The following is an 11,543-nucleotide window of genomic DNA, read 5'->3' as shown; positions in this document are numbered from 1 at the left end:
GGCTTGCACTCGGGAGTCCAGGCCCGTGGCCCCAGGGTTAGGGGTAGAAAATAAGCCTGTGCCTAGAAGATATGCTGTGACAAGGGGTGTGGCGTTCAACGAGATGCACCGACAGTCAGATACACCCTGCTTTGCTGATGCCCCTGCGGTGCTCCCATGTCATGCTGGTGACTGTCCTCGCAGGGTCCCTGCGCCCCTCAGCCTGGGGAGACAGGTTTGCTGTCCCGAGTGCACCTGAGTTTCCTACAAACGTCAACCGCACAGCCTTAAGCTCCATCATTCAGCTCTAGGAAGAGCCAGGGGCATCCCTGTGGATCTGGAGACACACATCCCAGTTAAGAGTCAGAAAAATGAGCCACTTCATGGCTGTGTGACTTTGGGCGAGTTGCTTAACCTCTCTGAATCTCAGTTTCCTCGTCTGAAAATGGAACCATGATGCGACTGAGAGGGCTGTTGTGAGGATCCAGTGGGATAATGCGTGGGCACTCAGCCGCAGCTGCTACGTGGGGATGATGTCTCTCGGGAGCCTGTGACTAGAGTGTCATGGGATGTGTTTACCAGTCACACGCCCATCTCCTCTGTATGAGTGTGCATGTGTGCGTGTGTGTGTCTGTGTGTGCCAGAATGGGGACCTCGTCCACATCCGTAGAGGCCCGGGGTCTCAGCCCTCACCAAAGCAGGGAAGGCGTCTCCCCACACTCCCCACAATTGTTCTCCAGAGCTGTCACCTGCCCGGGGCCCTGAGGAGCGGCCTCATCTGCCTTCTGCCTCAAAGGTTCCAGGGGCATGGCAGACGCTCTCCCCAGACCCCAGTGCAGGGCCCACTGCACTCACTCTCCTCGGGGTTGCCTCCTCAGCAGGTGGGGCAAGAGGGCTGGGGGGCTCTGCTGGCTTTTCTAGCCCAGAAGGGAGGCTGAACAATGGCCCAGCAGCCCCTCACAGCACAGTGGGGCAGGGCCGAGTAAGCAATGCACAGAGACTCCACAGAACGGGGCATCTGGCAAAAATGCAGACAATGCCAGGCAGAGCTTCCGCCACAGGGAGGAGTTGCCAACAGGGTTCATTCAACACCACCCCTGCAGCTCCCAGGAAAACCCCGTGGTGACAAAAGCTCATCAGCTGGAGCAAGGCTTGTGTGGAGAAGGGAGGGTTGTGGGGGTGTGTGCGTGTGTGTGAGTGTGCGTGTCTATGGATGTGTGTCGTCTAGCCCAGGTTTCTTCCTCATTCTCATTTAAAAGCCACAGCCTGATTGAAAACAAAATATTTAAATGTGTGAGAATGCGTGTGTGCATGTGTGTGTCTGTGAGAGTGTGTGATAGTGTGTCTGTGTGTATAAGGTGGTGTGTGTGAGTGTGTCTGTATAAGGGTGAGTGTATATGTGTGTGTGCGTATAAGAGTGTGACTGTGTGATAGTGTGTATATGTGAGTGTATGAGTGTGTGTGTGTGTCTGTGTGTGATAGTGTGCCTGTATGTGTGAGGGTGTTTGTGTCAGTGGATATATGTCTGTGAGCATGTGTGTGAGTGTATGAGAGTGTGTGTGTCTGTGTGTGATAGCGTGTGTGAGGGTGTCTGAGAGCATATGTGTGTGTATGCATGTGGATGTGAGTGTAGTGAGTGTATGTGTGAGGGTGTGAGTGTATATGTATGTGTGAGTATATGAGTGTGTCTGTATGTGTGAGGGTGTGTGTGAGTGTATATGTATGTGAGTGTATGAGTGTGTGTGTGTGAGGGTTTGTGTGTGTGTATGTGTGTGTCTGTATGAGGGTGTGTGTCTGTGTATGTGTGTCTGTATGAGAGTGTGTCTGTGTGACAGTGTGTGTCTATGAGGGTGTGTCTGTGTGATAGTGTGTGTATGTGTGTCTGTATGAGGGTGTGTGTCTGTGTGTGTGTACGTGTGTCTGTATGAGGGTGTGTGTCTGTGTGTGTCTATGAGTGTGTGCATGAGGGTGTGTGTGAGTGTGTGATAATGCGTGTGTGTGTCTGTATGTAAGAGAGCATGTTGGGATTGCACAGCAGGGCAAAGGACTGGGGAAACAGGTACTTCTAAGATACCCTTGGGGCCACTTTTTGGTCGGGCAACTTAGTTTCTGCAAAATGTAAATGCATGTCTTATATTCAACAATTTCTCCTTTCAGAATGTTCTCTGGATAGAAGCACATTTGTGAGCAAGGATTTAGGTTCAAGAGTGTTCATTGTAGCCTGTGGGTAAGAATAGAAACCTCATCCAGCAAATTCAGTGGGGCTCAAATCCCAAAAGGTGGCTTTCTGCACCTGACGAGGAGCTCAGACTTTAGCCCACGGACAATGGAAAGCATGGAAGACGTGAAGCCGGGAAGGGACATGTCCCAATTTGTGCTTTGGGTGGATCACTCCAACAGGGCAGAAAGAGCAGAGACCAAGGCCAGGAGACCAAAGACCAGGAGACAAGCTAAGATTTCAGGCTCAATTCTCTCTCCTTTGGACATTTAGAAGTCGTGGTGGCTGGTGGGGTGTAGAGTGAGAGAGAAAGAAGGGATAAAGATGATGCCCAGTTGGTACCTTGGAGGGCCTGTCCCTTTATCCCCCCACCCCCATCATCCTGCAGCCTCTGGAAACTTACGCCTCTCACCATACCTCCCCCAGCACCCCACCTGGGGAAGAACTGGCACAGTGGAGTGGGACCTGGTTCTGGAGTCATGGAACCTGGGTTCAAATGCCAACTCTCCCAGTGTGACTCTGAGCAACTTACTAACTGCTCTGTGCCTGTTTCCCCATGTGTAAAACAGAGGTAACCAACCTACCTTGCAGAATTCTTACAAGGGCTAAAAGCAATCGTATGTATTTGTTTTTGTTTTTGTTTCTTTGAGACCAAGTCTCACTCTGTTGCCCAGGCTGGAGTGCAGTGGCACGATCTCAGCTCACTGCAACCTTCACCTCCCTGGTTCAAGCGATTCTTGTGCCTCAGTCTCCCGAGTAGCTGGGACTACGTGAGCCATCACACCTGGCTAATTTTTGTATTTTTAGTAGAGATGGGGTTTTTGTCATGTTGGCCAGGCTGGTTTTGAATTCCTGACCTCCAGTGATCCACCCGCCTTGGCCTCCCAAAGTACTGGGATTACAAGTGTGAGCCACCGTGCTCGGCCAGCAATCGTATGTATAAAGCACATAGAAAAGTGCCTGATGTGTAGTAAGCACTCACCACATGTTGAGCTACTCCTATAGCTATTCCTACTCCTACCAAACTAGGCACTTGGTAGACACTCTGCAGCTATTTATCAAATATTTGTTATTAAGATCAGCCTGAAGTCCAATCAAGGAGCGAATTTGAAATCAGAGAATGGAAGTTCAGAGCAAGCCCCCCATCCCCGTTGAACAGATGGAAGAGGGTTGGGCATTCCCAAGAAGGTCCTAGATGGCTTGAATCAGGGCCAGGGCTGAGTCTCGGACCTACGCTGGTTGAATGAATGACTTGGTCAGGCCTGGTAGGTTTGTCAGGGGTCCCCCGGGCATGGGAAGACCCTTGCTTCTTTAATATGGACCCACACCCTCTGGCCCAGCCCTGCTTTAAGACCCCTCTGAATTAAATTGGCCAATTTCTCCCCATGGGCCTGCTCACTGCTCCCATGCCCTCCCAGACTTGAGCGGCTCCCTGCAGGGCTGGAGGTCATCTGTGATGCTGGAGAAGGGCTGGGTCCTCTGGAGGCTTTCACATGTCGGTCTGAAGAAGAGATGAGTTGGGGGTTCCAGGGAGGCACCACAGTTGCCAAAGTCCTCTTGCCTCCCTGGCAAGTCTCTCCCATCCACTTCTGCCATTGCCACTGCCCTGCTGACTCCAGGAAAACCAAACTAGAAACAAAAGGAAGGATGGGACTAGGGATGCCATTGGGATGAAAAAAAAGAGGTGGGTAAGGCCAGACGTGGTGGCTCATGCCTGTAATCCCAGCACTTTGGGAAGCCGAGGCAGGTGGATCATCTAAGGTCAGGAGTTCAAGACCAGCCTGACCAATACGGTGAAACCTTGTCTCTACTACAAATAGAAAAATTAGCCGGGCGTGATGGCATGTGCCTGTAATCCCAGCTACTCGGGAGGATAAGACAGGAGAATTGCTTGAACTGGGGAGGAAGAAGTTGCAGTAAACTGAGATTGCGCTACTGCACTCCAGCCTGGGGAACAGAGAAAGACTCCGTCTCAAAAAAAAAAAAAAAAAGGGAAAAAAGAAAGAAAGAGGTGGGTAAGTGATGGGGGTGGGAAGGGCTATGCATAAATGGGATAGGGTTCTTGTGCAGGGTCTGAAAATCTTTTCTCATGCCACAAATTATATAAAAACAGATCAAGCTACATAATTTGTAGGGCCCAACAGCAAATTAACACGTGGGGCCCCTTGTTCAAAAATTAAGAATTTCAAGACAGCAATAGCCAAGCATGAAACCAAGCCTGGGACCTTGTGGGACTGCAGGTTACACACCTGTGGAGCTGGCCCCGTACACAAATCTCTGAGGGCATGCATAGGAGGAGTTTTCCTGGGAAAAGGGCCCTCAGTGGTCAAGGTAGGACCCAAAAGGCTAAAAATCATTACAACTGAGGTTAAGTGAGGGGCCCTCCTTTTCACCACCTCCTCCCTCCACTCAGACAGGGTCGGGGGCTAGTGAACACACTGCATGAACCAACTTCAGAGTAAGGCAGGCTATGGTGGCCAAGGAGACAGAGAAAGGCGGACACATGAGAGATGGAGATTAGAGTTGGGAGAGAGAGGCGAGAGGCTGGCTCCCGGGTTCGTGACTCGGGCAACAGAATCAATCCACAGTGGTGCTATTCATGGAGATGAAGAAAAGCTAGCAGAAGATCAGGGTGCTGTTTTGCTTGGCTGGGTGACAATGGGAATCAAGATTCCTATTCTAGGCATGAGAGGGTGTCAAGCAGACAGATAATAAAGCTTGGGAGGAGATTAGATGAGACACACACATTTTGGGGCCATTGGTATAGAGATGGCATCTAACCCCACTGGAATGGCTGAGGTCTCCTAGGAATTCAATGGGTGCAAGGGCCTTTGGGTACAGCATCTGACTGCCCTGACACCTCACATGAGAGTGTGTGTGTGTGCCTCATTTGTAAATGTTCTCATTTGTAAATGGAGGTGAGAATCATATCCTCTTCATAGGATTTCACAAGTAAGCTTGTGGAAGGGGAACGGTTCAGACAGGCCTTGGTACCTATTGAGCCCCCAAGGATACCAGCCATTGTAATAATAATAATAATATCATGTCATCCTTCCACACACATGTATTGAGCCTCTAGCGTGTGTCTGGCAGTATTTTGGGGCTTTGGATGCAGCCACGATCAAACGTGTTAGAAGGCGGTAAGTACTACAGTGAAAGGAAAGCAGAGCAGGGTAAGCAGCACAATGCGGAGGATGGGGTGGGGGCTTCAATATCGAACAGGGTGGCCAGTGGGACTCTGCTGAAAAAGTGACATTAGAGCAAGCCCTCAGAGGTGAGGGAGTGCCCCACGCAGATGTCTGAGGGAACAGCTGGCCAAAGACCATCAGGAAAGTGGTGGGGGGTGAGGCCCTAGGGTAAAGGGTAGGGGACCTTTGTAAAGGCTCCTTGTGGCACAGGGGGCTGGCCCTTTAACAGGGCAACACCAGGCCTCCCCCACAATGAAGCAGAAGGCTCTCACATGCTGGAGAGAACCCGTCATCCAGCATGGCCAGGGAGCATACCTCTAATATGGTGGAGGCAGCCTCTTGCCCACATAGCAGCTGCCCAAGGCTTTGGGTGGGCCTTGAGGCTCCCCCTGGCCCCTGGAAGGGCCTGACCTGGCACAGCAGGCTCACCAGCAGGGCCTCTCCTTCTCTTGGCCGTGGAGTGTCCCCTTCCAGCAAAACTCGGCTGGGCCTTTGCTCCAGGGCTCCCAATCCAAGCATACACTGGAGTCATTTTCCTCTGAATCTGTGGAGATACGAGGCAAGACCTCTTGGATGGTCACATCCTGTCTCCTACCCCTGACCCATGAAGGAGTCCCCTGCCAGGCCTGGGTATCCCTGCAGCCTTGCCTGAGGCTAGGGCCAAGGCAGAATCCTATGAGCCAGCCTTGAGGCCTCAGGAAGACTTCAGGGCCTTAAAGGGTGACCAGGGACCAAGAAAGAAGGCTGCTCCTGTGACTTGGAAAATGGCCATATCTAGAGGGGAGGACACAGAGGTGACCAAATGACATACTGTACTGGACATGGTCCAGGAAGAGGCAGTGAAGAGACACAGTTATTGACCCATCCAGGCATTTGTCCACTAGTTCATTGATTAACAAACATCTGAGTACGAAGGCACAATGATCTCCACTGTAGCACTGTTTTGTGATGAAACACACACACACGAACAATAAAACACCTGGAAACTGTGTCCACGTCCACAGATCACGAGAGATCTGGGTGACTAAGCTGTGGCACAGTCACACCACATGGAGACCCGGACCCTCCGTTTGATGGCTTGTCATGAAGCTGTTAAAATGTTTGCATCGTACCTGTATCTTCTGACTTGCAGAATATCTATGGTATATTATAAGCAAATTAAAAAGAAATGTAGGATCTTTTTGTTTTGAAAAGCAAATGCTGCACCATTCCCCAATTTGTTTTGAAAACCTGCACATGTTAATGAGTTTGCTAACAGACTCATCTTGGGGAGGTAAGGTGAGAAAAAAGAGGGATGGGGAAGATTATTATTCTTACTAAACTCTTGCACTGTTTCACTAGTTGCAGAGAAGTAACAAAGGTTTTTGTACAATGGGCATAATATCAGCATCTTCTAGGATGAGGGTTAACCGAAGGCAGACATGTAAAACTCAGCACAGGCCTTCAACAGTGTTGGCAGTTAGTATGTCTTAAAAGTCAGTAGAGGCCGGGCACAGTGGCTCACGCCTGTAATCCCAGCACTTTGGGAGGCCAAGGCGGGTGACCATGAGGTCAAGAGATCGAGACCATCCTGGCCAACATGGCGAAACGCCGTCTCTACTAAAAGTACAAAAATTAGCTGGGCGTGGTGGTGCGCACCTGTAGTCCCAGCTACTCGGGAGGTTGAGGCAGGAGAATCGCTTGAACCAGGGAGTCGGAGGTTGCAGTGAGCCGAGATCGCGCCACTGCACTCCAGCCTGGTGACAGAGCGAGACTCCCTCTCAAAAAAAAAAAAAAAAGTCAGTAGGATGGCGTGAAGTGACTGTTCTTCACTAGAGAGAGTATTTCTTGAACATAGAGTATGTGCAAAGTGTTGTTACATTCATTTTCTCATCTGATCCTCTTAACACCTTCCTGAAGTCAATTACTAGTATTTTTTGTACTTTACAGATGAGGATGGTGAAATCACTTGTCCAGGCTCACAGCCAGGGAGTGGTGCTACTGGATGCAAATTCAGCCTCCGCACTCCACAGTTCCATTGGGTGTGTTTGGACTCAGGGGATTTAAAGGCAGCTTTGAATTGAACATCTTGCTCCAAGGCCCACCATGAGGGGTTGTTGTGCCACTCTTCTGTTTCAGCCCCAAACCCATCTCTTTGGAGGTTTCCCTTCATCCTTCTGCAAACTCCTTTCAAATCGCAAAAGGAAAATGCCGGCAGCAGGGCATCTTCCCCTTGAAGGGTGTGTGTGGCTTCCTCCACCTTATGGCCATGTCATGGCCAGACAGTAGCACTGTCCCCACTGACCAGCTTCTGCAGGAGTTGAGCTGCCCATTATCATTTTTGCCTCAGTGCCAGTTTCATCAGGCAGCTCTCCTTTCCTCCCCATTTGCTCCTCCTTCGACTTGGGAAAGTGCATCCTATCGGGTATTCCACAATTAACCCTCTGTATTCTGAGGCCTGAAACTGCCCTGAGGAGCCAGCAGGAGTGTTGCGGGGTGGTGGGGAGGAGGCGGCAGAGCTACTCCTGTCTGCTTTTCAAACTGGATTTCAGGCAAACTGATTCCAATAAAGGGATCTGCAGCAGAATAGAAAACTGCAGGTCTGGGTGTCCCGACCCCTTAGCCCCCCAAACCCTGACATTGGGTCAGTTCCCAGCACAAGGGCAAAACACGCACAATAACACCGGGAGTTTTAGAAGACGGAGAACCTGAGGGAGGAATGCCCACCTCACTTTAAGGACGGTTTCTCTTCGTTGCAAAATTAACAAATGACTTATTTCAAAACGCCACATGACACCAGTAAACAGCCTCTCAGGAGAAAGTCTGCGGAGGGGTTGGAGTGGGGTAGGTTGTGGATGGTTTTGGAGTTGGGCCTCCAAGCAGAGTGAATGCTGGAGGAGATTCACGCTGCAGGCCTTGGCCTGGGTGGTAGGAGAAATGTGTCTCCGCTCTGGAGAAGGCATCCAAAGCCACACCACCTGCATTTCCTCCCACACTGACAAAACCAGCATTGGCTGGACTATTTTCTCAGCCTACAGGAACCTACGATGTGCCAGGTGTGTATGTGTACTGTGTGCCCTGCCCTGTAAGTACCCGATATGCATCGACCACTGGAGCCTGTCACAACCCCAAGGGGCAGGTACTAGTGTTGTCTCCATTTTGTAGATGAGAAAAGCAAGGCTCAGAGAGGTGTCCACAGTCACGCAGCTGGTAGGTGGCAGAGTCAGGATTTGAAGGCAGACAATTGGCTCTCTTAAGTAGTTCACAGATGTATGACCTTGGACAGGTTGCTTCTCCTCTCCTAGCCTCAGTTTCCCCAATTGTGATATTATTAAGTATTATTAAGCAGGGTTATTATGAGGATTAAATAAGATTATGCAAGTCCAGTGTTTAGCACAAGGTCTGGTATATAGTCAGTGTTCCAAACAGGTTCACTATTATTAGGAACTATTAAGAAGCAAGGATGAGGCTGGGTGCTGTGGCTCACGCCTGTAATCCCATCACTTTGAGAGGCTGAGGCGGGTGGATCACCTGAGCTCAGGAGTTCGAGACCAGCCTGGCTAACATGGTGAAACCCCATCTCTACTAAAAATACAAAAATTAGACAGGTGTGATGGCAGTCACCTGTAATCCCCGCTACTTGGGAGGCTGAGGCAGGAGAATCGCTTGAAGCCAGGAGGTAGAGGTTGCAGTGAGCCGAGATTGTGCCACTGCACTCCAGCCTGGCTGACAAGAGTAAGACTCTGTTTCAAAAAAATAAAAATAAAAAAAAGGATGAAATCTGAACTCATATCTTCCAGACTCCAGAGAGACAACTTTTATCGCCAGTATGCAAACAAGGCTGACTCCCCACCAGCTGTGGGGCCCAATGCCTAAACCGTGCCCCTCAGGGAGGGCTGTGGTCTACCCTAGGACTATGAGGAGAATATACTTTAAATAAACACTTTCTAGAAACAAAAGGACATCCCAAGTTCTTGCCAGGAACTCCCAATAATTACATAATTATAAGCCCCTACATTTGAGATCATGGGGCTAGCAGGGGTGTGGGGAGGGACTTCTTACCCTGCCTCAACAACATCTGACCATTGCTGGTGGCATGTGCTGCGCCCTCCCTGCCTAGCTTGCCAAAGGTCATGGCACTCAGCAGCAGGAGGTAGGAGGTCAAGTGGTCCCCACGAAGAGGCCTTTTTTTGACACAGGGTCTCACTCTGTCTGCTGGAATACAGTGGTGTGATCTCGGCTCACTGCAGCCTCGACCTCCCAGGCTCAAGCAATTCTCCCACCTCAGCCTCCTGAGTAGCTGGGACCACAGATGCATGCCACCGCACCTGGCTAAGTTTTGTATTCCTTGTAGGGACGTTGCCTAGCCTGGTCTCAAACTCCTGGGCTCAAGCAACCTGGCCACCTTGGCTTCCCAAAGTGCTGGGACTACAGGTGTGAGCCACTGTGCCCAGCAGGAAGAGACCTCTTGCTGAAGGGGATGCTCAGGGAGACACATGCCAGAGGAGCAGAAGTCCCACTCCTGCCACACAGCCAGGCCATATCCTGATCCAGCCACGCACAGCTTCCTCCACAGCCAGTTTCGTCCCACCTCTTGCTCCTCTTGGTGGCATGCTGAGGTCAGGGTGAATGTCAGCTGGCTTCCATGAGCCTGTCTCCCAAAGAAGCCAGATCCTTTCTGGCAGAAACACTGTTTCTAGGCAGAAACAGTGAGTGGTCTGCAGGTACCTGAAAAATGCCTAAGGCTGCTGTATCCCATCGTGCAAGCTGTTTACTGCACAAAAGCACCCAATTGAGAGGGTGAGCGGGGCTGAAATCCAGCCCACGCTCTGCTCACAGAGCCTTGTGCCCCAGCTGAAAGGGGCACCTGGAAGTTCATCTGCCTGGAGGGATAACCTCTGATTTGTTCAAAAGATCACTCTCGAACTCTAGGTTCAAACTCTAGGACTCACTCTCGAACTCTAGGTTAAGAAACCCTAAACAACCAAACCAATCCTTTCCACTTAAGAGTTGACTGCTTGTATCTAAGCCAGCACTTAAAATGACTGAAGGAAGCCCCTTCTGCAGTTGTTTCAGGACACACTGGCCTATTTGGCCCCCTGCCTAAATCCAGGATTAGGGTCCTGCCTGGACGGGGTAAGAAGCTCACCTTGGCTAAGTAAGAAGCGTAGCCAGATGATCAATAACAACAGCAAACCCACAGGGAGGCAGAACCAGAAAACCAGGAAAGAAAATGTGAGGTCGTTCACCAGCGGCATCAAAGGGTACTTCATGGCGCATGTGTGGCTAAGCTGGGCCAGCCTGGGCTGGGCTGGCAGGGCTGCCCCATGGGACCTGGCAGGCTGGGCCATGCTCTGCTCTCAGCCCAACTGTGACTAAGCTGTGACATAACAAGGAAGTCACAGTGTACTTCAGGCAAAGCATGCAGGGGACACTTTGAGGGCGAGCTGTTCTGGATGAAAGGGTGGGAAAGTGAGGCAGTGAGACAGACAGACTGGCTGAGAATTAAAAAGCCCAGGTTTCCAGGCAGGCCTGGGTTTGAATCTCAGTCCAGTAGCTATTGGGTTCATGACACACCTCTGACCCTTTTTCTTGTAAGATGGAGATAATTGTTAAGTTAGAAAAATAGATGGCACAAAAATTACCCCCGGGATTGGTGTTCATATATCTGAAGTCACAGACCCCCTCCAGGAGCCAGCTGGGTCCCCAGGTCCTGTAATACCAGCTGTGGGTGCCCACGTCCACACTTGGTGGGGGTGCTGGGGACTGCGGCAAACTGGATGCAGCTTACTGCATCCTAAGCATGCAGTGATGGCAGCTCCAACCAATAACTGCTACAAGTGAAATGCAGGTCCATTATTGCAGGACTCCTAACTTTCCCAAGACAGGCAAAAAGTCTGGATTTCTATGTGAAATCTCCCAAGTTTAAAATGTCGGATCAGACCTTGTCAAAGCACTGTTGGCTAAACAAAACGTCTGCCAGGCTGGATTGGTCACTGGGCTGCCACTGAAAACTTTTAAAATCTAACACATAGTAGATTATTCTAATGATTACTAGATTAAATGACTATAAATGATTATTACTTAATCTGAAAGCTTGTGCCTCTCCTTATTAGGGTTTTCAGTGAAGCGCTTCTAACGACTTGAATCTTGTTCCTTTATCTCCTGAGTGGCCAGAA

The 11,543-nt window shown here is 50.3% G+C and overlaps 1 protein-coding gene across 2 annotated transcripts; it reads right to left on the bottom strand.

Moving 5' to 3' along the window:
- Positions 1 to 3,463: 3,463 nt before the first annotated feature.
- On the bottom strand, positions 3,464 to 10,723 carry ADIG (adipogenin). Of its 2 annotated transcripts, none has more exons than XM_004062141.5 (3): positions 10,514 to 10,719; positions 5,815 to 5,929; positions 3,464 to 3,826 (listed from the first exon to the last, which is right to left on the bottom strand). In XM_004062141.5, exons 1-3 carry the CDS (start codon positions 10,713 to 10,715, stop codon positions 3,472 to 3,474), a joined length of 672 nt encoding a protein of 223 aa, XP_004062189.3. In that variant the 5' UTR covers positions 10,716 to 10,719; the 3' UTR covers positions 3,464 to 3,471. The 2 variants fall into 2 exon arrangements, 1 of the variants encoding a protein (XP_004062189.3); XR_010132233.1 differs by having other exon boundaries at positions 3,679 to 3,826; positions 5,701 to 5,929; positions 10,514 to 10,723.
- Positions 10,724 to 11,543: the final 820 nt, after the last annotated feature.

Source organism: Gorilla gorilla, chromosome 21, assembly GCF_029281585.2.
Source record: "Gorilla gorilla gorilla isolate KB3781 chromosome 21, NHGRI_mGorGor1-v2.1_pri, whole genome shotgun sequence".
Taxonomy (NCBI): domain Eukaryota; kingdom Metazoa; phylum Chordata; class Mammalia; order Primates; family Hominidae; genus Gorilla; species Gorilla gorilla.
This window is presented reverse-complemented; position numbering and strand designations above follow the sequence as displayed.

What these genes read in the sequence shown, in the direction of transcription:
- ADIG (XM_004062141.5), bottom strand. Translation starts at nt 10,715, where the DNA reads ATGGCCCAGCCTGCCAGGTCCCATGGGGCAGCCCTGCCAGCCCAGCCC. An exon ending in ACGCTTCTTACTTAGCCAAG is followed by an intron (nt 5,930 to 10,513) that starts GTGAGCTTCTTA and finishes GTATCTCCACAG; the next exon opens with ATTCAGAGGAAAATGACTCC. An exon ending in GAGAAGGAGAGGCCCTGCTG is followed by an intron (nt 3,827 to 5,814) that starts GTGAGCCTGCTG and finishes TTTTGTTTCTAG; the next exon opens with TTTGGTTTTCCTGGAGTCAG.